This window comes from Erythrolamprus reginae, chromosome Z (genome assembly GCF_031021105.1).
Source record: "Erythrolamprus reginae isolate rEryReg1 chromosome Z, rEryReg1.hap1, whole genome shotgun sequence".
In the NCBI taxonomy this organism is placed as follows: domain Eukaryota; kingdom Metazoa; phylum Chordata; class Lepidosauria; order Squamata; family Dipsadidae; genus Erythrolamprus; species Erythrolamprus reginae.
In genome coordinates, this window is record NC_091963.1 from 146,890,069 (window position 1) to 146,916,040 (window position 25,972).

Below are 25,972 nucleotides of genomic sequence, written 5' to 3' on the forward strand. Positions count from 1 at the left end.
ATTTAAATGTTTTGATCATGTCCCCACTTTCCCTTCTGTCCTCCAGACCAGTGTTTCCCAACCTTGGCAACTTGAAGATATTTGGACTTCAACTCCCAGAATTCACAGAGAAAATTGGGGAATTCTGGGAATTGAAGTCCAAATATCTTCAAGTTGCCAAGGTTGGGAAACACTATACAGATGGAGTTGATGAAGTCTTTCCTGATCACTTTTATGCTTAAGACCTTCCACCATTCTTGTAGCCCGTCTTTGGACCCGTTCAATTTGATCAATCTTTCTTTGTAGGTGAGGTCTCCAGAACTGAACACAGTATTCCAAACGGGATCTCAGATAGGCCGTGGTATCAAATTCCACTCCCCCTTTTTAGATGAAAACATGTCCCCTTTACAGAGAGAATTGAGCACCTGACATGGGTCCAGACCTGCGCTCCGAGGCGTGCAACCTAATGCTGATGCTTCTCTTAAACTTTGCTCCGCGTCCCAAGAAATATAATCCTTACCTCCTCCGCGTCCCCCTCCCCTCCTCTTCACCCAGTTGACCTGGTGCCCCCTCTCATGTTTTAAATGCTCTCCTCCCCTCGCTTTCTACTTTCTTCCCAAATGGCTCTCCAAGACGTTGTCAGCAAGAGGGACTCTTCGCAGGCGCCTCCTTGGCTTCAGCCATCACCCGCTGGGATCGAGGTGCCCCGTCCCTTCCTGCTGTCCCACGGCACCACCACGCTAGCCTTCCGCTGCAACCACGGGGTGGTGGTGGCCGCAGACACTCGCTCTTCCTGCGGAGGTCTGGTGGCCGACCCATCTTCCCGCAAAGTCATCACCCTGCACCCACATCTTCTGGCCACCACGTCGGGGACTTCCGCGGACTGTGCTACCTGGCTGCGTCTCCTGCGTTGTGCGCTCCGCCTAAGGCACCTTTCGGAAGGGCGGCAGCCCAGCGTCGCCGGGGCAGCCAAGCTGCTCGCTTTCATGCTGCGGGGATGCGCCCAGAAGGATCTCTGCGTGGCCACTTTGCTCTGCGGTTGGGACCGCCAAGGGCCCGGCTTGCATTACGTCTACAGCGACGGGACCCGTTTCTCCGGGAATGTATTGGCTGTGGGGTCTGGATCGACTTACGCCTACGGTGTGCTGGATGGAACCTACCGGTACGATCTTCCCCAGGCGGAGGCGTTCTGGCTGGCTCGCCAAGCGGTGGCTCATGCCACCCACCGAGACGCCTATTCCGGCGGCAATGTGGATCTCTACCACGTCCGGCCCAACGGGTGGGTCTGCGTGTCGCGGGAAGATCTGAGCCAGGTTTTCCGTGGCTTGGTGTTCCGAGCTCAAGAGGATGGAGATGGTGGAGAGGACCCCCACGAAGAGACCAATTAGCACCCATTTTTCCTATTTGAGATGGGGGGTTGGGCTAGGTCTCCTCCAATTGTTATTCTGTAACCCTTTTAACAATCTGCAATCTATTTCGATCGAGAAACCCGCCGTTCTGCACGATTTTGAGCACGGAGAATTGCCACAGATTGATTGTCCGGTGGGAAAGGGAATTCGGGGTGCAAAATAAACCAGCTTGAGTGATATCCACCTGGTCTCTTTTGTTCGGTTCAAGATCAAAGCAGGATTCATTCAAAGGAATTGTGGAGGCCTCCAAAAAAATGAAATCATTAAGCAGCATGGTGGGGAATAATCGACAGGAGCCTCCGGCTTGAGCCAACGTAAACCAGCATGACCTCACATCAGCTAGACAATGTGTGAAAAGAACAGATAGAATTTCCATTACAGCAGTGGTTCTAAACTTGGGGGTCGGGACCCCTTTAGAGGGTTGAACAACCATTTCACAGGGGTCGCCTAAGGCCGCGGGAAAAGACCACTTTCCCCTATTAGGAATTAAAGCTTCTATTCTGGCGCCTTGGGACAAAAACAATGTCGGTTGGCGGGCCCCAGGGGAAGAGCCTTCTCTGTGGCGGCCCCGACTCTCTGGAACCAGCTCCCCCCAGAGATTAGAACTACTCCTACCCTCCTTGCCTTTCGTAAACTCCTTAAAACCCACCTTTGTCGTCAGGCATGGGGAAACTGAGATATCTCCCCCGGGCCTATACAATTTATGTATGGTATGCTTGTATGTATATCTGTTTAATAATGGGGTTTTTTTAAATATTTTAAATTGTAAATTATTAGATTTGTCATGAACGGTTTTTATTGTGTTGTGAGCCGCCCCAAGTCTACGGAAAGGGGCGGCATACAAATCTAATTAATAATAATAATAATAATAATAATAATAATAATAATAATAATAATAATAATAATATTTTTACCATCCGACCAATCAAGTATTTACAACGGGGTTGTCCCTCTGACCTTCCTGCCAATCAGCTTAAAGCTCTGTTGGGAGAACTGGCGGTAGTCTTAGGGTTGGGGGGGTCACCACAACAGGAGAAACTGTATTAAGGGGTCACAGCATTAGAAAGGTTGAGACCCACTGGTGGTGCAGTGGGTAGAGTACAGGCCACTAAAGCTGACTGTTAGATCTGCAGGTCAGCGGTTCAAATCTCATCACCGGCTCAAGGTTGACTCAGCCTTCCATCCTTCCGAGGTGGGTAAAATGAGGACCCGGATTGTGGGGGCAATAGGCTGGGTCTGTTCAAAAGTGCTGTTGCTAACATGTTTGTAAGCCGCCCTGAGTCTAAGGAGAAGGGCGGCATAAAAATCGAATTAATAAATATATAAAATTACAGGAAGCTGGATGCCAGTACAAACCAGGATGGAGGACTGGCCATGCTGCTTCCGAGTCCTTGTCATAAACTAAGGAAACTGAGTTGGGAGTGGGAGGCACTGTTCTTCAGTGGTTCTCCTTTTACCTCTCCAGTCAGTCACAGTCGGTGTTAGTGGGGGGTCATCTTTCAGCTGTGGCGAGGGGGGCGTTTGCCCAGGTTTGGACCGGGAGTCACTGCTCACAGTCACTCATGCCCTCATCACCTCGAGGCTTGACTACTGTAATGCTCTCTACATGGGGCTACCTTTGAAAAGTGTTTGGAAACTTCACATCGTGCAGAATGCAGTTGCGAGAGCAATCATGGGCTTTCCCAAAAATGCCCATGTAACACCAACACTCCGCAGTCTGCATTGGTTGCCGATCAGTTTCCAGTCACAATTCAAAGTGTTGGTCATCACCTATAAAGCCCTTCATGGCACCGGACCAGGGTATCTACGAGACCGCCTTCTGCCGCATGAATCCCAGCGACCGGTTAGGTCCCACAGAGTGGGCCTCCTCTGGGTCCCGTCAACAAAACAATGTCATTTGGCGGGACCCAGGGGAAAAACCTTCTCTGTGGCGGCCCCGGCCCTCTGGAACCAACTCCCCCCCGGAGATTAGAATTTCCCCCACCCTCCTTGCCTTTCGTAAACTCCTTAAAACCCACCTCTGCCGTCAGGCATGGGGGAACTGAGATATTCTTTCCCCCTAGGCCTTTGCAATTCATGTATGGTATGTTTGCATGTATGTTTGGTTTTACAATAATGGTTTTTAGTTGTTTTAGTATTGGATTTACATGCTGTTTTTTGTTACTGTTGTTAGCCGCCCAGAGTCTACAGAGAGGGGCAGCATACAAATCCAATAAATAAATAAATAAATAAACTTGGGACAAGCTCAGTCAGCCAAACCAGGTTATACAGTGCAAGTAAATCAGCTACCTCTGGATGCTGGTTGGAAAAGGATGGGCTCACGGGCGCTTCGTTTTGTACGAACCGGAGATGTTTTTAGATGCCCTCTGGCAAGGAACGTAAGATGCTGAGTGCTGCCACTCCAGACCATCGGCTGACTAACCAGCCCGGTTAGATTCACACAGTCAGTTCAGTTTTTGCTCATTATTTAGGAAGCTTGCACAAACTCAGACCTGTGCGTTGCAGGAATCGTGCAAATGTGACAAAACCGAAACCAGCCCTATGTTGGGGGGAGGGAGAGAAAAGAATGCTGTCCTATCCACCCACCCACCCCCGATGGGCTGGGCTTGGAGTGTTGTTGGGGGGGGGAGTTGTCTAACCTCGCCTGCCTGGAACTTATTGCTATTCTGGGTACACACCGCGTTTCAAGGCTGGCGCGCCACGGTCTGCCGCTATCTTAATTGGCATCTCTCGTGTGCAGCCAGGCTGGCTTTTTGGGGGGGGACCGGGGAGGTGGGGGTGGGTGACTCATCTGCCAACCTGACTGGCTTTTTCTCTAGCCCACCCACCCCTTCCCCCTTGTCCTGTGCCCCTTCTCTCCACTGCCCATCCGCTGCTGGCTTTGCAGCTCGCTCCTTTTTTCTTTTCATTCTTTCTTTCCTTTCTTTCTGTCTTCTCTTCCTTCTTCCTGTTTCTTCTTTCCTTTTCTCTCTTTCTATCTCTCTTCCTTTCCTTTCTTTTACTTCTCTTTCCTCCCACTTTCTTATCTTTCCTTCTTCTTTTCCTTCCCTTCCCTTTATCATAATTTTTCCTTTCCTTTTTTCTTTCCTCTTTTTCTCTCTTCCTTTCTTCCTTTCCTTCCCTTCCCCTTTCCTCTCTTCCTTACTTCCTTTTTCCTTTCCTTTCTTTTTCTCTCTTCCTTTCTTCCTTCCCTTCCCTTTTTCTCTCTTCCTTCCTTCCTTTTTCCTTTCCTTTTCTCTCTTCCTTTTTTCCTTTCCTTCCCTTTTTCTCTCTTCCTTTCTTCCTTCCCTTCCCTTTTTCTCCCTCCCTCCCTCCCTCCCTTTCCTTTTTTTCTCTCTGTTTATCCTCAAGTCCACCCACTGCATCTTATTTATGCCTCTCCCTGCCACAGGACAGGGGGTGTATATGCCTGCCGCCAAAACTGTCAATCAATACTGCAGAACAGCGGGAGGTCAGTCCATTAGCTTACGTGGCATGGGGGAGGAGGAGAGGCAGTTATTGGCTTTTTGGACATTTCACCTGGAGGCAGAGGGAGGGGGAGTGAAGAGCAAGTGAGGCCAACACAGGGGAGGCGGGGCAGAGAATGGAGCCAGTTGGCTTTTTAGGTCAGGGATGGAAGACTACCAGGAGATCCCAAGGATGGAGAAAAGCCTTGACAGGGAAGAAGCGAGCTGGTTGGGGTGTTGGTTTTTTAAATTTAAGCCAAGAATGAGAGACCACAAGGAGATGATGCAGGCAGGTCGGGACAGGGAAGCTGCAAGTTGGCCAGGGATGGGAGACCACAAGGAGATCTGAGAGAGGTAGGAATGTCTGGCAAGCTATCCCCCAAAACTGTCACATCTCTCCTCCCAAAAGAAAACCTCTAGTCCTCTCACCCAGCATTTCTCAACCTCGGCCAGTTCAAAACGCATTCCCAACGCCTTCAACCAGCCAAGATTGAGAAGCAGTGATCTAACCCTCCATCATCCCATCTCCAAAAGAGATGGGGAACCACGAGGAGAGCCCAAGACTGGTACTTGAGAATGGGAAATGGGAAGACAAAAGAAATCAGGAGAAAGGAAGGAAGGAAGAAGGAGGGAGAGGAGAGAGGGAGGGAGAGGGAGGAAGGAATGAGGAAAGGAAGGGGAAGGAGGAAATAAGGAGAAAGGAAATAGGGAGGGAGAAAGGAAAGAGGAAGGGAGGAAGGAAGGAAAGAGGGCAGGGAAGGGGGAGAGAGGAAGGAAAGAGGGCAGGGAAGGAGGAAGGGAGGAAAGAAAGAAGGAGGGCAGGGAGGTGAGAGAGAGGAAGGAAGGAAAGAAGGAAGAGGGAAGGAGGGAGGGAGGAAAGAAGGAAAGAAAGAGAGGAAGGAGGGGGGAGAGAGGAAGGAAGGGGAGAGGGATAGGAAGGAAGGAAGGAAGGAAGAAGGAGGGCAGGGAAGGAGGGAGGGGTAGGAAGGAAGAAAAGAAGGAAGGAGGAGGAAGATTGGGGAAAAGAGGATGGAAGGTTGTCGCACCTTCCTCTCCAGAGACCAAGTCGATCCCTGCATCTCCTGATCCCCAAAGCACTAGCAGAATAGGGATACAAGCCGGGGGAAGGGGAAGTTGCACAATCCCGAGAAACGGGCGCACGTGGGAACGCGACTCCCGGGACGCCCCCTCCCCCTCTCCCCTCCCCCGCAGAAAGGGAAAGTCCGCATTCATATGCCGGCCGAGGACCAGCAGCCCCGCCCTCCTCATTTGCATCTAAATTAAAACTCCAGACAAAGCCGCCGCAGCCGTCGGCCAGAAAAAGGCGCCGCAAAATGCCAGGCTTTCCAATTGCAGACCCACACACACACACACATACATACACACGCCGCCCCAGGCACCTTTACGCAATCCCCCCCCCTCCTCGGGCACCGTCTGAACCCAGACCGAAGCGGAGAATTTCCAGCCCGTGACGCGTGTCGAGCTGCAGGAAACCGAGGCTGGGATGCGAACTCCGTGGAAGACGCGCCTCCCTCCGCGAAAGCTCGGCTGGGTCGTCTGGAGGGGCGAAGGTCAGCGACGTTTCCTCAACGGGCCCGTGAAGAGAAGCTTCGTCCACTGGAAACTTTTCGAGGAGAGACCGGGCTGTCCCCTCCCCCCAGACAGGCTCTCTCCTGCTTGAGGTTGGGTGGGGCTGGACTAGATGGCCTCCAAGGTCCCCTCCAGTCTCTGTCTATTCTATTTTCTATTCTATTCCATATTTTCTAATTTATTCTATTCTATCTCCTCTCCTCCCCTCTCCTCCTCTTCCCTTCTTTCTTCTCTTCTATCTCCTATTCCTTCTCTTCCCTTCCCTGCTCTCTCCTCTCCTATTCTGTGCCATTATCCTATTCCTCCTCTTCTTTTCTTTTCTCTCTTCTATTCCCCTCTTCTCTTCTCTAATTTTCTCTTTTCTTTTCTCTTCTTTTCTCTTCTCTTCCCTTCCCTGCTCTCTCCTCTCCTATTCTCTTCCATTATCCTATTCCTCTTCTTCTTTTCTTTTCTCTCTTCTATTCCCCTCTTCTCTTCTCTTCTCTAATTTTCTCTTTTCTTTTCTCTTCTTTTCTCTTCCCTTCCCTGCTCTCTCCTCTCCTATTCTCTTCCATTATCCTATTCCTCTTCTTCTTTTCTTTTCTCTCTTCTATTCCCCTCTTCTCTTCTCTAATTTTCTCTTTTCTTTTCTCTTCTTTTCTCTTCTCTTCCCTTCCCTGCTCTCTCCTCTCCTATTCTCTTCCATTATCCTATTCCTCTTCTTCTTTTCTTTTCTACCTTCTATTCCCCTCTTCTCTTCTCTTCTCTAATTTTCTCTTTTCTTTTCTCTTCTTTTCTCTTCTCTTCCCTTCCCTGCTCTCTCCTCTCCTATTCTCTTCCATTATCCTATTCCTCTTCTTCTTTTCTTTTCTATCTTCTATTCCCCTCGTCTCTTCTCTTCTCTAATTTTCTCTTTTCTTTTCTCTTCTTTTCTCTTCTCTTCTCCAACACTCCCCTCCTTTCTATTCCATTATTTCCCATTGTCCCCTTCTCTTCTCTCCCCTCCCCTCCCTTTCATTTTATTCCTGATTCGAATTTACAATGGTTGCACATGATCCCCTTTTGTGGCCTTCTGACAAGCGAAGTCAATGGTGCAACTCATTTAACAACTTCAGTGATTCACTTAACAACTGAGGCAAGACACATCATAAAAACGGGGCAAATGTCACTTCACAAATGTCACATTAACAACAGAAACACTGGGCTCACTTGTGGTCGTAAATCAAGGACCAGCCATATATTAATTGCCATGTTTTCCCAGCCTGGGTAATTGGTAATGAAAGGATATTCTGTTGTTCTGTTGTGAACCGCTCTGAGTCCTTGGAGAGGGGCGGCATGCAAATCTAATAAATAATAATAATAATAATAATAATAATAATAATAACAACAACAATGACGACGACGATGATGATAATAATAGTAATAATAATAATAATAATGATAATAATAATAATAATAATAATAATAATAATAATAATAATAATAATTCAATCTTGTGTTTTCCAAGAAAACAGCATCGACATAGCAGAAATTTAAGAACTATATAACTGGGCTGGAAAATCAGGGATGGGAGACCATGAGGAAATCTCATGGTTTCAGATTAGACAGGGAAACTGGAAAGTGGCGTTCCCCAAGGCAGCGTACGAGGACCTACTCTTTTCATTCTCTACATCAACGACCTCTTTTCGCCAACGATATAAAACTTTTCAATACCATAGACAACACAGCTATTCTCCAAAAACACCTTGACTTCGTCTCAGATTGGTCTAACACTTGACAACTTCAAATATCATCTAGCAAATGCTCTGTTCTCCACACCGGCAAAAAGAATCCGAAACTTGTATACAAACTAAATAAACAAAATCTCACAAACAACCCCCGCTCAGTAAAAGACCTTGGAATACTAATATCAAATGACTTAAGTGCCAAAGCCCACTGCAACAATATCGCCAAAAAGGCTTCTAGAATTGTCAACCTGATCCTACGTAGCTTCTGCTCCGGCAATCTCACGCTACTCACCAGAGCTTACAAAACTTTTGCCAGACCCATCCTCAAATATAGCTCATCTGTCTGGAACCCACACCGCATTTTGGACATTAGCACCCTCAAAAATGTCCAACGATACTTCACCAGAAAAGTCCTTCATTCCACCACTTGAAACAGAATACCCTAAGAAACTAGATTTACAATCCTGGGTCTAGAAAGCCTAGAACTACGACGCCTTAAACATGATCTAAGTATTGCCCACAAGATCATATGCTGCAACATCCTGCCTGTCAAGGACTACTTCAGCTTCAACTGCAGTAACACAAGAGCACGCAACAGGTTCAAACTTAATATCAACCGCTCCAAACTTGACTGTAAAAAATATGACTTTAGCAATCAAACTTTAGTTGTTGAAGCATAGAACTCATTACCAGACTCCGTGGGGTCAACCCCCAATCCCCAACATTTTTCCCTTAGACTTTCCACTGTTGACCTCTCCAGATTCCTTAGAGGTCAGTAAGGGGCGAGGATGTGCACTAGTGTGCCTTCCGTCCCCTGTCCAATTGTCTCTCCTATATTTTATATATCTTTTATTCCATTCATCTATCCTTTCCTCTACTCTTCATTGACGTATTCTATTCTCATATCTTCTATCCTTTCCCTGATATTTACTACTACATGTTTTTATTCTCTTTGTTCAATTTGTATTGGACAAAATGAATGAATGAATGAATGAATGCCGAAGGAGGATTCAGAAAATCTTGGACTTTGCAGAGATGAATAGAATGACAATGAAAATTAAAGACAAGGAAGATTATTGCAATGTATGAGTGAAACTTTATGATTGGATAGAAAGTAAATAGATAAAAAAATTAAATTAGAATGACTGAAAGGTAAGAAAATGGAGAATAAATGGTGGTAGTGACAAAAATTAGATTTTTGAGGAGGCAGCGTTAGATTAACAATATATACCTAGAATAAAGAGTTACATGCATAGACAGCGTATGAAAAACAATGAGTTTAGAAGGACACTGATAATTTAAAGATGCACGGGAATATGTTATCAGTTGGTTAAATATAAAATGAATTAGGATTAGAATCACTGAGGGAAAGATTAAAGAGGGAGGAGGAGGAAGTACGAAGGAGAAGGGAGAACATGTGTGCTCTTGTGTTGTTGTGGTTGAAGCTGAAGTAGTCACCGGCAGGCAGAACGTTGCAGCATATAACCTGCCCTAGCTCAGCTCCAACGTGCATGTGTGTGCTGGCCAGCTGATTTTTGGGTTGCACAGAGGCTCTGAGAGGGCATTTTTGGCTTCCAGAACCATGGGGGGGGGGGGTGAGGGAGGGCGTTTTTATCCCCCTCGAGCTCTAGGGAAGCCTTTGGAGCCCAGGGAGGGTAAAACACAAGCCTACTAGGCCCACCAGAAGTTGGGAAACACTAAACAAACTGTTGTAAGTCAAGAGTTTACAGGGAGGAGTAGGAGATTTGATGTTTAATAAGGACTGGAGACTTAAACCAGTCGGTCTGGGGAATTCTGGGAGTTGAAGTCCACGCTACCTCTTCAACATGCCAAGAAACGGCACTCTGGATAATTCTGTGTTTGCCAGGGTAGCCTTGCCAGGAAAGCTGTTAGCGAGGAATTAGGGGGACACAAACCTTCATGTGTGAATGCGGTGTTTTTGGGTCGATGGCTGTAATGAACAACTGCTGTTGGGAGGGCACACACGGTTTGAGCGTTCAAGCGGACGGCGAAAAGGGCATTTTTTTTCTGGCTGATCAGCAGGCTGTGCAACACTGGATAAGGCTCAGCTATGCTGTTATAAGAGAGAGAGGGGAGAAATATTTAATTTCTTCCCTGATGGGCATGGGTTGTTGTTTTTTTGCATGATCTTTTAGATTTCCTTCTTTGTGTGCAAGCGAAAAAGAAAAAGAGAGAGAGAGAAAGAGAGGGAGAGAGAGGGAGAAGGGAGGGAAGCATTGAGTAAGGAAAAGAGAGAATGAGGAAAGTTGAAGAAGGGAGGGATGAAGGAAGGAAAGAATTGAGTAAGGGAGGGAGAGAAGGATGAAGGAAGGAAGGAAGGGAGATAGGAAAGGGAGGGGGATTGATGAGAGAGAGGATGGAAGAAAGGAAGGGATTGAGGAAGAGATTGTGAGAGGGAGAGAGGAAGACGGAAGGAAGGGATTGAGGAAGAAGGGAGGGATTGAGAAAGGATGAAGGAAAGAGTTGAGAAAAGAAGGAAGGAAAAGTAGGAAGAGAAGAAAGGTAGGGAACTATTGAGGAATGGAAGGCGAAGGAAGGGAGAGAGGGAGGGGAGAAGAAAGGGAGGGAGAGATGAGGGAAGGAAGGAAGATAGAAGGAAAGGGGGGAGGATTGTTGAGAGAAGATAAAAAAGGAAGGGATTGAGGAAGGAGAGATTAAGGAAGGGAGGGAGGAATTGAGGAAGGAAAGGGAGGGAGGGAAGAGTTGAGAAAAGAAGGAAGGAAAAGAAAAAAGGTAGGGAGCTATTGAGGAATGGAAGGCAAAGGAAGGCAGAGAGAGAGGGAGGGATGAAGAAAGGAAGGAAGGAAGAAATTGAGTAAGGAAGGAAGGGAAGGGAGATGGAAGGAAAGGGAGAAAGATTGACAAGAGAGAGGAGGGATCGAGGATGGGAGGGAAGAAAGAGGGAGGGAGGGATTAAGGAAGGAGGGAGAAAAGAAAGGGTTAAGAAAGGAAGGAAGGAAAGGAAGGAAGATAGGGAAGTATTGAGGAAGGAATGGCAAAGGGAGAAAGAGGGAAGGAAGGAAGGAAGGAACCCTACATCCCACTACCCCTGTTTTAAATACCGTTCCTCCTAAGGAGAGAGACAGAATGGTTTTGTCCAAAGGCCCCTTGGTCATGTGGTATTATTAGGCCTTGTCACTCTGCCAACCAGCCAACCATTCTTGAGTTTGGTGGGGTTGGGGCAGCCAAGCACAAGGAAGGGCTATGTCAGCGCTCCACATAGCATCTGAGAAATAAACAGGCCAAAGTCTCTAACTCCAAATGGTGGCTTCGGCCTGACAGGCTTTGAATTCCCCCTGGCCTAAAAAATTGAATTTGAGGAAAACAGTGTTGTGTTCCTACCAGGACGGTCCACTCTGCGGTTCCTGTAGCAACCCGCTGATTACGTCACTTGCTTCACGAATCCCAGCAGCCAATTAGGTCCCTCAGAGTCAGCCTTCTCCAGGTCCCGTCGACTAAACAATGTCGTCTGCTGGGACCTAGGGGAAGAGCCTTCTCTGTGGTGGCCCTGGCCCCCTGGAATCAACTCCCCCGGAGATTCGAATTGCCCACACCCTCTCCGTCTTCCGCAAGATGTTAAAGACTCACCTATGCCGCCAGGCATGGGGGGATTAACTCTCACCTCTGACTATAGTACTTGAGAATGGTATGATTGTGTCGCATTGATTGTTTTTAATATTAAGGGGTTTTAATTCTATTTTTATTAATTGGATTTGTATTATTGTTTACTGTATTTATTGTTGTTGTGAGCTGCCCCGAGTCTTCGGAGAGGGACGGCATACAAATCTAATAAATTAAATTAAATTCCTGCAGATGCGCAGAAGGAAAATCCCAGATTTTGGCGATTGTCACAATTGCCCCCCCCCCCCAAATCGGCAAAATCTCAAGTGTGTGAATGTCCCCGCAAGAGATTTTGCTTCCGCACATGCGCAGGAAGCAAAGTCACACGAGATGACGCACAAATGTGGGCATGCATAGCGAGCATGCGCACGCGAGGTAAGAGGAGCCAATCGCTAGAGAAAACCATGTGGCTGGTTACGATGGGGGCTGGAGGTGGGAGGAGTGAAGCAAGGAAATTGAACCGTGACTTTGAATCCCCTCAGAAATCGTTTCCCCCAGGAGCGTCTTCGTATTTCGGACTCATCTTTTCCCCACGGGATGCGCTACAACCAGCACAACAACACAAGAGCACACAACAGATTTAAATTTAATATTAACTACTCCAAACTTGAATGTAAAAAATATGACTTCAGTAACCGAGTTGTCGAAGCGTGGAACTCATTTATTTATTTATTTATTTATTCATTCATTCATTCATTCATCAATTTGATTCGATTCGATTCGATTTGATTTGATTTGATTTGTATGCCGCCCCTCTCCATAGACTCGGGGTGGCTAGCAACAATAATAAAAACAGCATATAACAAATCTAATATTTAAATTACTGGACTCCATAGTGTCATTCTCAAACCCCCAACACTTTACCCTTAGATTATCCACGGTTGACCTCTCCAGATTCCTAAGAGGTCAGTAAGGGGCGAGTACAAGTGCACTAAAGTGCCTTCCATCCCCTGTCCTATTGCTCTCCTATATCTCCTATACCTTTCTTCTATTCCTATATCTCTTCTTCTATTCTTTCATTGATATGTTCTATTACTATACCTTCTTTTCTATTTTTTCATAGATATATTTTACTATGAGTATCTCCTCTATAACCTTCATCATGTATTTTACTATGTGTATATATATATATATATATATATATATACACATCGGGCTACACAGCTGCACATCCATCCCAAAAATTGCTATCAGAACATAGCACCTAACCATTATGGTAGCAGGCCATCACTGCGTTAGTTTGATGCAATTGTTTGGGGTGCAACTAGGAAATATTGGGCATGAGCCATTGCTGTTTACAAAGATGGAGCCACATGTTTTTGCTTCGGCACATGCGCATGAAGGGAAATATTGTGAGGGGATGCGCCTACAATTTTTTTGCTTCGGCGCATGTGTGTGTGTGGGGAAAAAATCAGCAAAATCTCTTGTGCGAACACATCCCCACGCAAAATTTTACTTCCTGTGCACGCGCAGAAGCAAATACACACTGGGATGTATGTGTACACAAGACACCGGAAGCTGCACACGCAGTGCACAGTTAGCAGCAGTAGGAGCAATCTGCCCCTGGTTATGACTACAACCACCGTCCTGGAGGAAGGATGGGACTCATCCGCCCTTTGTATCTGGAGGTTGATTTGAAGCCAGGAGGCTCCAGAAAGACTCACCCCACCCTCACCCCACCTCCTTTTCTATCTCTGCAAAAAAAAATAATCAACGATTGACCTCTCCAGGTTCCCAAGAGGTCAGTAAGGGACGTGCATAAGTGCACTAGTGTGCCTTCCGTCCCCTGTCCAATTGTCTCCTATATCTTTTCTTCCTTTCATATATCTGCTCCTCTATTTTTATATCTTTTCTCCTATCCTTATATATATATATTATATCACTACTTGTCTATCTCTTCAATGTGTATTGTGTATTGGACAAAATAACTAAATAAAAATAAATAAATAAATAAATATTTCTGCAAATTTCATGTCAATTCTCCTGCTTCCATTTAACCCAGCAGTCGGGAGGAAGAGAGGGAGCCTTCCATGTCCCCCCCCCACTCCTTTTATTTGCCCAAAGTTAACTCTCTTTCCAAAGCTATTCTGGCCTTCCTGATTTGCAGGCTGCAGAGGAACGGCACGAATGCAGCCTCCGTGTTCACGCAAGCGTTTTTCCAGGCTGTTTAATATTGCATGCTGTTTTTAGGTGGGTTTTTTTCGGGGGTTGGCTGAGTGGAAAAACAATGATCTGTGTCTTTTCGGTGCCAGATTTCAACCTGTATGTGTTGCAATAAAACTCTGGAAAATCGATAGATGATAGAAATGGATGGAGGGAGGGAGGACAGAGGGAGGGAGAGAGAGAGAGAGAGAGAGAGAGAGAGAGAGAGAGAGAGAGAGAGAGAGAGAGATAGATGATAGATGATAGATGATAGATGATAGATGATATCGAGACAGAGATGGATAGATGATAAATAGAAATAGATAGATGATAGATAGATAGATAGATAGATAGATGATAGATGATAGATGATAGATAGATAGGATAGATAGATAGATAGATAGATAGATAGATAGATTGATAGATGATAGATGATATCGAGACAGAGATGGATAGATGATAAATAGAAATAGATAGATGATAGATAGATAGATAGATAGATAGATAGATAGATAGATGATAGATGATAGATGATAGGTGATATTGAGAGAGAGACAGAGATGGATAGATGATAAATAGGAATAGATAGATATAGATAGATTGATAGATGATAGATGATAGATGATATCGAGAGAGAGAAACAGAGATGGATAGATGATAAATAGAAATAGATAGATAGATAGATAGATAGATAGATGATAGATGATAGATGATATTGAGAGAGAGAGACAGAGATGGATAGATGACAAATAAAAATAGATAGATAGATAGATAGATAGATGATATATAATATTGAGAGAGAGAGACAGAGATGGATAGACGATAAATAAAAATAGATAGATAGATAGATAGATAGAGATAATATCGAAAGAGAGAAAGATGGATAGATGATAAACAGAAATAGATGATAGATATAGATAGATGATATCGAGAGAGAGAGAGACAGAGATGGATAGATGATAAATAGAAATAGATAGATAGGTAGGTAGGTAGGTGGGTAGGTAGATAGGTATATAGGTAGATATAGCTTTTCAGAGAAAGAAACATAGATATAAAATATATAGATTTATAGATATAGATATAAATAGTTATAGATATAAGCTCCAATGAGCAGAGAGGAAACCAATTTTGCCAATTTCCTGGAGAGGGAATGTGGTTAATTTTAAATGGCAGGAGGAAGAAATTAAGAATTTGGCATAGTGTGTGAGTGTGTGTGTGTGTGTTTGTGCATGCTCACGCTTCAGGTCACGGCGAGCAGGCGAGGGAATAAGAAAAATTGCACGGATATTTTTGGCAGCTGTTTTGCATGCCCCTTTGAAAGAGCCCGAGGAAGAACAAAGTGGAAAATAAAAAAGGATTTTTGTTTTTAAAAAGCAAAAATAATGCAGGGAGTCCTTGACTTACAACCTCAGCCGATCCCTAACATTTCTGTCGATAAGCAAGGCCTTTGTGAAGCGAGCTGGGCTCTGTTTTACTGCCTTTCTTTCTTGCCATGGTTGTTAAACAAATCATAGTGATCATTAAATCAATCATGTGGGTGTTAAGCGAATCTGGGCTTCCCCATTGGAATTGAGTTACTAGAAGGTCGCAAAAGGGGACAATATGACGGCAGGGATGCCTTGACCGTCATAAATTGGAGTCGGCAGCCATTTTGAATTTTGATCACGTGAAACGGTTGTAAGTGTGAAAAATGGATATACAGTGATCTCTCGATTAGCGCGGGGGTTACGTTCCAAGACCTCCCGCGCTAATCGATTTCCGCGTTATAGTGGTGCGGAAGTAAAAAGCACCATCTACGCATGCGCGCCATTTTTTTCATGGCCGCACATGCGCAGATGGTGGAGTTTGCGTGTGGGCGGCAGGGAAGACCAAGGGAAGGTTCCTTCAGCCGCCCAACAGCTGATCTGCTCCGCAGCGCGGAAGCAGCGAGGAGCCGAAGATGGGGTAAAGGCAAAGGGGAAACCCCATCTTCGGCTCCTCGCTGCTGCCGCGCTGCGGAGCAGATCAGGTGTTGGGCGGCTGAAGGAACCTTCCCTTGGTCTTCCCGCCGCCCAGGCAAAGGGGAAACCCCAAGATCGCTTGCCGCTTGCCGTATTGCAGCTTGGAGCCTTGCTTCGCCTCCTTCGCTGCAATACGGCAAGCGGCAAGCGATCTTGGGGTTTCCCCTTTGCCTGGGCGGCGCTGGGGCCATGCGGAGCCGCTCATCTAGGGGGGCGTGGACCGGCAAGGTGCCCTCCGCTCTCTCTCTTTCTCTCCCTGTTACCGGTGTGGTATAAGAGAGAGAAAGAAAGAGAAAGGAGGGCGACTTGCCAGTCCACGCCCCCCTGGATGAGCGGCCCCCATGGCCCCAGCGCCGGACTCCGCCGTTGCCTCCGCCCTTGTTCGGCTCTGCAGCTGAGAGGCCACGTCCACCCCCTCCTCGGTGTCCCCGGCACCCAGCGTCCCCACGCCGCCTCCACCTCCCGGTAATGCGCCCGACCTCTGCCTCTCTCTTTCTCTCTCATATACCACGCCGGCAACAGGGAAAGAAAGAGAGAGAGAACTAGCGCGGACTTATTTTTTAATTAATATTTTTTGAAAAACCGCGTTGCAGCGTTTCGCGCTAATCGAGACCGTGCTAATCGAGGGATCACTGTAAGTCACTTTTTTCAGCGCTGTTGTCATTCCAGTCGGACACTAAATGAAGTATTGTGAATTGAGGACTACCTGTATAAGATTTATAAGAGCCGGGGTGGCGCAGCAGGTAGAGTGCTGTACTGCAGGCCACTGAAGCTGACTTGTAGATCTGAAGGTCAGCGGTTCAAATCTCATCACCGGCTCAAGGTTGACTCAGCCTTCCATCCTTCCGAGGTGGGTAAAATGAGGACCCAGATTGTGGGGGCAATAGCCAAGCTGTGTTTAAAAAGTGCTATTGCTAACATGTTGTAAGCCCTCCTGAGTCTAAGGAGAAGGGCGGCATAAAAATAAATAAATAAATAAATTAATTAAATTAAATTAAATTAAATTAAATAAATAAATAAATAAATAAATAAATAAATAAATAAATAAATAAATAAATAAATTTGCCCTTTGAATAGGGGGTTGGACTAGAAGACCTTCAAAGTGCAGGCATGACCGAGTTAAACACCTCGCTTTATACAATGGAAATTCTGGACCCAATTGTGGCCATAAGTTGAGGACTTCCTCATATTGTAGGAAGGAGCTACCGATTTTTTGCTTTAAACCAAATTCCGCAGCTTTGAGTGGAAACGTTTTTTTCAGTTTCAACTTCTAAAAAAAATGTTCTTTTTTTTCTTCTTGACTATCCATTTTAATCAATCGCTTCTGCTTGCAATTATAAAGATCCTTGAGGGACCAGTATATTAGAAACCACTTATGTCCACTTTCTGGGAATTTCTGCAGCCTGATCAAATAAAACTCCTTACTCCAATTAGTTATGTCGGTGACAGATGTTTCTGTGCAAGGGGGGGATCTCCAGAAAATGCAGCCAACCGGAATGCTTTTTTTTGGACTGTAGCCGTATTTTTGGTAATAAGCCCTTCTTCTTAAAAGAGAATTTTAAAAAAACATTTTATTCCACGTGTATAAATCAGTAGGAGCCATTTAAATTTAATGAGCTGGTTGTAGTTAGCTGGATTTTTATTGGTGTGATATCTACATTATGGAAAGGAAGTTTTCATGTACTTTTTGAGTTTGCAAAGCGGCTTTGTTGTTCCCGCCTTTCTATATAAAATGCTTGAGTAACTTTTAAAAGTTGTAAAGTACTAACCAAAGCGAATTGTTAAAGCACATGTGTTAAGAGGAAGTTTTATTCCTTTTTAAAAAAAAGCAAAGTAAAAAAAAGAGATGTTTTAAAATATCAATTTTAGAAATGGTTTCCAAAAAAAAATTGGTTTTAAAATTTAGAAAAGGTGTTTCCCCCCACTTTTAGGGTTTAAAAATGGAATTTTATTAATATAAATTATGATAGTCTACAAAGATTAATGAGGAAACATAAATATATATTCTTTCCCACAGCAGAGATTGTTAAATTGATTCCTTTATCCAAATGAGAGGATATGGAGAGGGGCGGCATACAAATCTAATAAATTTAAAAAAAAAAATTATTTCTCTTTGGAAATTGCTTCTGGACCAGTGATGGTCTCCTACAAACTGCTAAAAGAAAATTGATTTTCCCCCCCCTTCTGGGTTCTGGGTATGTTTTCCTATCGCAGTAAATGAGGTTGAATGTGTATAATTTTAGAAAAGCTGTGCGTGTGTGTGTGTATATATACACATACAGTTTATATAGTAGACAATGTATATTTTTGTGTGCCTGCGTGTAACATGTATGTACACATATAGCATATATACAGAGAATTAAATAGTATTGTAAATAGATGGGGAAATTGTATCTCATTGAGGCGAGGAGAGGCCAGGCACCCCAACCCAAACCCTTGACGTGACCTTTAAGCCACTCCCCGTCTCATGATCATCAAGCCACTCCCACCTGGTCACATTAATGGCAAGCCACACCCACAAAATAAGCCATTCCCACCGTTCTGGACTTTATGGTTGTAGTGGGGAGAATAAAAAGTAAATTTTCATTATTTTTTATTGGTGATTTGTGGTTATGAAAATGGCTCGTATATACTATTGTATAAAAGGAAAACATTACATGAATCAGAATAGAGCTGGAAGGGGCCTTGGAGGTCTTCTAGTCCAGCCCCCTGCGCAAGCAGGCGACCCTTGACCAGTGATGGTGAACCATTGCTTGGGTGCTAAAAGAGGGCACTTATGTGAGATAGTGTGCACGTGTGTACCACACCCATAATGCAATGCCCTCCCCCCTGGGCATGTGTGCTGCCCCCTCCATGTGCACAATCCCTCCATGCTCCTCCCACCCCATGGATGCACACAGGCCTCACTGAAGCCTTCTGGAGTTCCGGTAGGCCTGCTGGGCTGTTTTTCACTCTCCCCAAGGTTCAGGAAAGCCTCCTGAAGCCTGGGGAGAGCAAAAAATAGCCCAACAGGCCAACCGGAAGTTTGGAAATAAACTTCCGGTTCGGCCATCGGGCTGTTTATCACTGTCCTCAGGCTTCAGGAAGCTTTCCTGAATCCTGGGGATGGTTAAAAACGGCCGACAAGGAGGCCAAAAATCAGCTGATATAGGGCAGTGCCTCACGTGCCTGCAGATACAGCTCCGTGTTCCACCTGTGTCACGCGTGCCATAAGTTCGCCATCACTGCAACCATCATAAATCGGAGTTGATTGTCCAGCATCGAAATATAAATGTAGGGAGGGGTAGTGTCTCCTGTTCAAGCAGGGGGTTGGACTAGAAGACCTCCAAGGTCCCTTCCAACTGTTGTTGTTGTTGTTGTTGTTGTTGTTGTTGTTAAATCATGAGAACGCAGCAACCGTCATAAGTTTGAAAAAGTCACATTATTCCATGCCGTTGTAACTTTGAACGGTTACTAAGTGAAGTATTGTAAATCAAGGGCTACCTGGACTTTTTATATTATTTTTTGTTTTATCATAATCTTCTTTTAAAGACCCCGTAATCCCTTGCGGGTGGAGTCTTGGGCAACTGAGTGTTTACAGGATGCCTTTCCTGTTGTCAATGTGGATTTCCATTCCGTAGATATATTTTTATTGTGCTTAAGAGAGAGAGAAATATCTGCCTCTATCTAGGATCGAACTGGGCAGCCTCCTGATTGTGAGGCTAGAGCACCACTTCTAGGCCACTGCACCATGCCTCTTTTTCCTATCATGTACAGTGGTACCTCATCTTACAAACGCCTCTTCTAACAAACTTTTTGAGATACGAAGCCGGTGTTTAAGATTTTTTTGCCTCTTCTTCCGAACTATTTTCACCTTACGAACCCAAGCCGCTGCTGCTGGGAAAGAGGGGTTTCTTTTTTTCCCCTTTTTTGAAGAAAGAAAAGGGAGGGGCGGCTTGGAGGGGGAAAGAGTTTGCATTAACAAAAGTAGGAGAACAGCGTGCTTGCACAGGCACTGAAAGAGTGTCTTTTGAAGAAAGAAAAGGGAGGGGCGCCCCCCTTGCCTTTCTTCCTTCCCACTCACCCTTTAGCCTAGCCTTGCTTCTTCCACCTGCCCCCTTTAGCTGCTCCTCCCTGCCCTCTGTTCGCCTCCCTTCTAAAGTTTGGGATTTTCCTGAAGGATTTGCACGCATTATTTGCTTTTACATTGATTCCTATGGGAAACATTGTTTCGTCTTACGAACTTTTCACCTTGCGAACCTCCTCCTAGAACCAATTAAGTTCGTATCATGAGGTACCACTCTATTTTGATAAATTAATGGATAAATTTTATACATTTGAAACTGGGAATTAAAAATAAGCCGGTTACAAGACGAAGGCTTTCCACCTCTCGTGCACACACAACTCAACCTGGCCATCATTTTTTTTTATTATATTTTTTTTTTTAGAAAATAAATCGTTTATTACGAAATTATAACATGGATGTTCCCACCTGACACCGATTTCGCCTGAACTCCCTATAGATTGTAGAACAATAGAGTCTCTGGAGACACGGCGTTTTCGCCACCCCCTCCCTTTGGTGTCAGAAAGGAGGAGGGGCACCCCCCCAAAAAAGATCCACATTTTTTTTTAGTCCTTCCACGGGGGCTGCAAAAACTCCACTCCAATGGTCATCCCGAGAGTGGGTTTGGTTCTGCTGTCAGGGCTTGGGCGATGCACTTTGAATGATAAGAGGTCAATCCATGCTGGCAAGACTGGATAAGTATAGGATCCAGGAAGGGGGGAGGGGTAATCTGGAACCGAGGGAATTTTTTTAAGGAGGGGGGAAAGATGAATGCATAGAATATTTTAGATAGGGATTGGGGAGGGGGGGAGGGGGGAGGAGACGTAAGAAAAACACAGTACGAATCGTGTCGGAAACGAAAAAGGGGGGACAGGACGGAACGAGAAAATTAGTCAAGACTGCGAGTTGGGGAAGGGGGGGAAAGAGGAGTTGAGCAATTGAAAAGAGGAAGAAGAGGCAAAGAAATGAGGATAAAGCAGACGGTGGACAGAGGAAGGACGAGAACCCTAAATAGTACAGGAAAGAAAAGAAAAAAAGGGAAGAAGGAAAAATAGGAAAGGAAAGGAGGAAAGGATAGGAAAGGAAGATAGAAAAAGGGAAGGAAGGAAAGGAAGATTGAAAAAGAAAAAGGAAAGACAGGGAAGGAAAAGAAAGGAGAAAGGAAAGGAAGATAGAAAAAGGAAAGGAAGTCAGAAGAAGAAAAGGGACAAAAGGAAAAGAAGATAGAAAAAGGAAAAGAAAGGAAGATAGAAAAAGGAAAGGAAAGGAAAATAAGAAAAGGAAAAGAGAAAAGAAAGGAACAGGATATACAGACATAAGAAATGGGAAAAAAACATTGGTGGTTAACAAACACAGCAAAACAAGAAGAGGTCAACAGGAAGGATTTGGGAATCCATGAGATGATGGTGCTTGTCATGGACAAATCCAAAACTGAGAACAAGGAAGCAGGTGGACGGAACGGAGAACAAGCAACCGAAAACAAAGGAAGGGGTTCGAGGTCCACACTCTTCCATGAGGCACCGGGCCCGAGAGGGCTCAGGTTGGAGGAGGGCCCTCTGGTGCACCATACAACTCGGCCAGCGTTCGGAAGAGGGGCCCCCATTCTTCCAGATACTCATAACCGCCAGCATCACTATCCCCAGCGCAGGAAGAGCCGGGGGAACTAAGAGAGCCGGCGGTGGAGCCCTGGCCTTCATAGCCGTACACCTGGATGGAGTCGTACGGAGGCACAGAAGGATCGGCGTCCACCTCGCTCAAGCGGACTGTCAGGAAACTGGCCACGTCATGAGGCTGCGGTGGCACCCGGGTGGACAGGGATGGTGGGAAGTGTGGACGGGGCAGGACGTCCCGCCGGAGGAGGCGCCGTTGCTGCGAGGGTGGGGGGGCAGCGTCCGGGTTCTGCAGGGCGGCCATGTCGAAGGCCTCGGTGTCTTCCTCTCCGCCGCCTTCATCGTCATATGTGATGATGTTCTCACGGACGTCTTCCTCCTCAAACGGCAACAACGCAGCCTGTTTCTGCCTCCGGAGGGCGACGAAAAGCAGCACCAGAGCTAGAAGCGAGCGGGAAGTTGATGCATTGGTGAAGTTGGATGGACCAAAGGAAGGAAAAGGCGAGAGGTTAATCACAATAACAATCCATTGCAAACACCCTGAATTGCTTCTTTCTGCATGTGGGAATGGCCTTGGAAAACAGGGAGAAGAGGGAACAACCGGATAAAATGTAGCTGAGCCTGCAGCGTATAGTGGGCAGGATAATTGGCTCAGAAGACACTCTCCCTTGTTTCATGGGCTGAAAAGGCGACGGGGACGAAATGTATTTTCAGACTTGCAAGATGATGTTGTGAGGTCGACCAGATAGGAAGCAAAGCCGCCCAAGCTAATTCTGCTTTATTTTAAGATCATATTATCAGAGGGTGGCGGTGGCTCAACGGTTAAGGCACTCAGCTTGTTGGTTGGAAAACCATCAGCCCAGGTTTGAGACCCAACCTCCGTGTCACAGGGTGAGTTCCCATCCTCACGCCAGCTCCTGTACCCTAGCAGTCAAAAGTGGCACGCAAAGCCATTGCGCCCAGCACACATGCCTGTTTGTCTTCTGAGTTTCTGGGGTGCATGTTTGCCCAACTATCAGCTGTCCTTTGCGAGCGGGGCAGTGCCGAAAACATGAGCTCCGGTCAGCTGATTGTCGTGTGTGCAGGCGTGTGAGAACCCGCAAGTTCAGCTTTTCCAGAGGACGATCCCTTTGTGCGTGTGGCAGTGATGAAAACTAGTGTGCGCATGCGCACACCAGCCAGCTGTCAGGCATGCATGTGGACTAGAACCTAGAAGTTTGGCTTTTCTGAACCGTGGCCCTAACGAGCGCATGTGATATTTTCACGTGAAGGTTCGCCATCACTGACCTAGAACATTGTTAGTTTGAAGGGACTTTTCTCCCACACTCTTGTCTCCTTTACAACCCATGAAACTTGTGGGGGGGGGGTCCCTCCTGAGATGCTTCCCCTGCCGTCATTCCTTCAGTAGACTCAGCTGCCTCTTATCCAACTCTTATCCGCCTCTTACCTGGTTTGCAGCTCTTCCTCCTGTTTCCAAGGTCGTTCGCACACACCATTGCACTGCTCACCCTCCTGGAGAAACCCAGCACAATGAGACGAACATCTCCCCCCCAAATTTCAGTGAATGTTTTCCCCATTGCAATGTTGATCCTCCTCCCTGCCCCCCGCGTACTGTTGGGTCACTTCTAGCGTCTTGTCTTCTCCACCAGAAGTTCTCCAGAGTTATTTCTAGAGCCTTACTTAGGATAAGTAGCCTTAACTTGCCCTGGCTGGAATTTTATTTATTTATTTACTTATTAATCAGATTTGTATGCTGCCCCTCTCCGCAGACTCGGGGCGGCTCACGGCAATAATAGTACAATGTAAACAAATCTAATATTTAAGTTTAAGTTAATTTAAAATCCCAATTTAGAAACCAATCATACATACTAGCATACCATGCATAAATTTTATAAGCTTAGGGGGAGGGAAAGTATCAATTCCCCCATGCATGACGACAGAGGTGAGTTTTAAGGAGCTTACAAAAGGCTAGGAGGGTGGGGGCAACTCTGATATCCGGGAGGAGTTGGTTCCAAAGGGTCGGGGCCACCACAGAAAAGTCTCTTCCCCTGGGTCCCGCCAAACGACATTGTTTAGTTGACGGGACCCGGAGAAGGCCAACTCTGTGGGACCTAACTGGTCGCTGGGATTCGTGCGGCAGAAATTTTACAACTTACAACCATTTGTTTAGTGACCCCTCGAAATTTATTTATTCATTCGTTCGTTCGTTCGTTCATTCATTCATTCATTCATTCATTCATTCATTCATTCGATTTTTATGCCGCCCTTCTCCTTAGACTCGGGGCAGCTTACAACATGTTAGCAATAGCACTTTTTAAAAACAGAACCAGCATATTGCCCCCACAATCCGGGTCTAGGGCATGGCACTGAAAAAAAGTGACTCCTGGCTGGTTTTTTTCACATGACTGTTGTCGATCTGCAATAAAAATAGCACTAAGACTTTAAAAAATAGCACTTAGACTTAAATACTGCTTCACAGTGCTTCACAGACCTCTCTAAGCAGTTTACAGAGTCGGCCTCTTGACCCCCAAAAAGCTGGATCCTAATTTTACAGACCTCGGAAGGATAGACGGATGAGTCAACCTTGAGCTGGTCAGGATCGAACTGCTAAACTTCCGGCAGACAGCAGAAATAGCCTGCAATGCTGCATTCTAACCACTGAGCGCCACTCCAGCTCTTATGAACTGGTATTATTCACCACATTTGCATCATTCTGGGGTCATGTGACCAGCTTTTGTATCCTTCCCAGCTGGCTTTCTGACAAGCAAAGTCAACGGGGGAGGCCAGATACATTTAACAGCGGCGTAATTCACAATTTGTAAAAGAGGGCACAATTTACTTAGCAACTGTCGTGCATGGCAGTAGATGCTGGGGTTGTAAGTTGAGGGCCGCCTATACTGTCCTTTCTCATAGAAACATAGAAGTCTGACGGCAGAAAAAGACCTCATGGTCCATCTAGTCTGCCCTTATACTATTTTCTATATTTTATCTTAGGATGGATATATGTTTATCCCAAGTATGTTTAAATTCAGTTACTGTGGATTTATCTACCACGTCTGCTGGAAGTTTGTTCCAAGGATCTACTACTCTTTCAGTAAAATAATATTTTGTCATGTTGCTTTTGATCTTTCCCCCAACTAACTTCAGATTGTGTCCCCTTGTCCTTGTGTTCACTTTCCTATTAAAAACACTTCCCTCCTGAACCTTATTTAACCCTTTAACATATTTAAATGTTTCGATCATGTCCCCCCTTTTCCTCCTGTCCTCCAGACTATACAGATGGAGTTCATTAAGTCTTTCCTGATACGTTTTATGCTTAAGACCTTCCACCATTCTTGTAGCCCGTCTTTGGACCCGTTCAATTTTGTCCATATCTTTTTGTAGGTGAGGTCTCCAGAACTGAACACAGTATTCCAAATGTGGTCTCACCAGCGCTCTATATAAGGGGATCATAATCTCCCTCTTCCTGCTTGTTATACCTCTAGCTATGCAGCCAAGCATCCTACTTGCTTTCCCTACCGCCTGACTGCACTGTTCACCCATTTTGAGACTGTCAGAAATCACGACCCCTAAATCCTTCTCTATCCACCCAGACCAACAGCATGCCAATTCGAAGTCTCACCAAGTAGGGTGCCAACGCAGGCGAGGATGGCAAGCAAAGCCCCGGTGCTGAGGCCAGCAGGAGATCCCAGGGCCTCCGGACTACAAGTTTGCATGGCCCCATCTCGCCGGCACCAGCAGATGCTGACCGTCAGTGTCGGGGAGCCCGTGCGAGTAGGGGAACCACCATCTACTAGTTCCAGGGGCACAAGCAGAAATCCACCTTGGGGTGGCAGACGGGTAGCCCGGAGCAACAAGGAAGCGGAATTGTCTGGAGATGAGAAAATTTGAAGGAGAAGAGTAGGCCGTTATATTTTTGCAATGTTTCCTTGTAGGTAGTGTTCTGTCGGGCTCTCTGATAGACTCCTCCCAAAAATTCACAGGTACAAATTTCAGACACACACACGTTTGAAAATTCAAAACAATGTTCTTTATCATGAAAATTCACTTAAACCAAGCCCTCTTTTGGTATAGCCAAGAGCACTGGTCTCCAAACAAACTGGTAATTTGTACAAGTCCCTTATCAGTTCTGTGATACTTAGCTTGCAGCTGTGAGGCAATTCACAGTCCTTCTTCTTTCAGAAAGCGAAACACACTTTGCTCTGGTTTAGTTTCAAAGCGGGGGAAAATCAGCACACAAAAGGTCAAACGCAGCAAAGCAGTCACGAAACACAACGATCAGATAATCCTCCACAATGGCCAAACCCACAGGCTGCTATTTATAACAGCCTCACTAATGACCACAGCCCCACCCAACCACAGGTGGCCTCCTTTTCTTTGATAATAATCTCTCAGTTGTTGTTGCC

The 25,972-nt window shown here is 45.7% G+C and overlaps 2 protein-coding genes across 2 annotated transcripts in view; one reads left to right on the plus strand and one right to left on the minus strand.

The window, feature by feature from the left end:
- Positions 1-599: 599 nt before the first annotated feature.
- Positions 600-1,367, plus strand: PSMB11 (proteasome subunit beta 11). The gene has a single exon (XM_070728718.1). It carries the CDS (start codon positions 600-602, stop codon positions 1,365-1,367), a length of 768 nt encoding a protein of 255 aa, XP_070584819.1.
- A 20,125-nt stretch (positions 1,368-21,492) lies between these two features.
- The window catches only part of CDH24 (cadherin 24), a 32,046-nt gene continuing 27,566 nt past the window's right edge, over positions 21,493-25,972 (minus strand). The window contains exons 10-11 of the mRNA XM_070728943.1: positions 25,189-25,437; positions 21,493-22,007 (exon numbers count right to left, since the gene is read on the minus strand). Coding sequence (XP_070585044.1) covers positions 21,493-22,007; positions 25,189-25,437 — 764 coding nt within the window. The remainder of the gene's footprint in view (positions 22,008-25,188; positions 25,438-25,972) is intronic.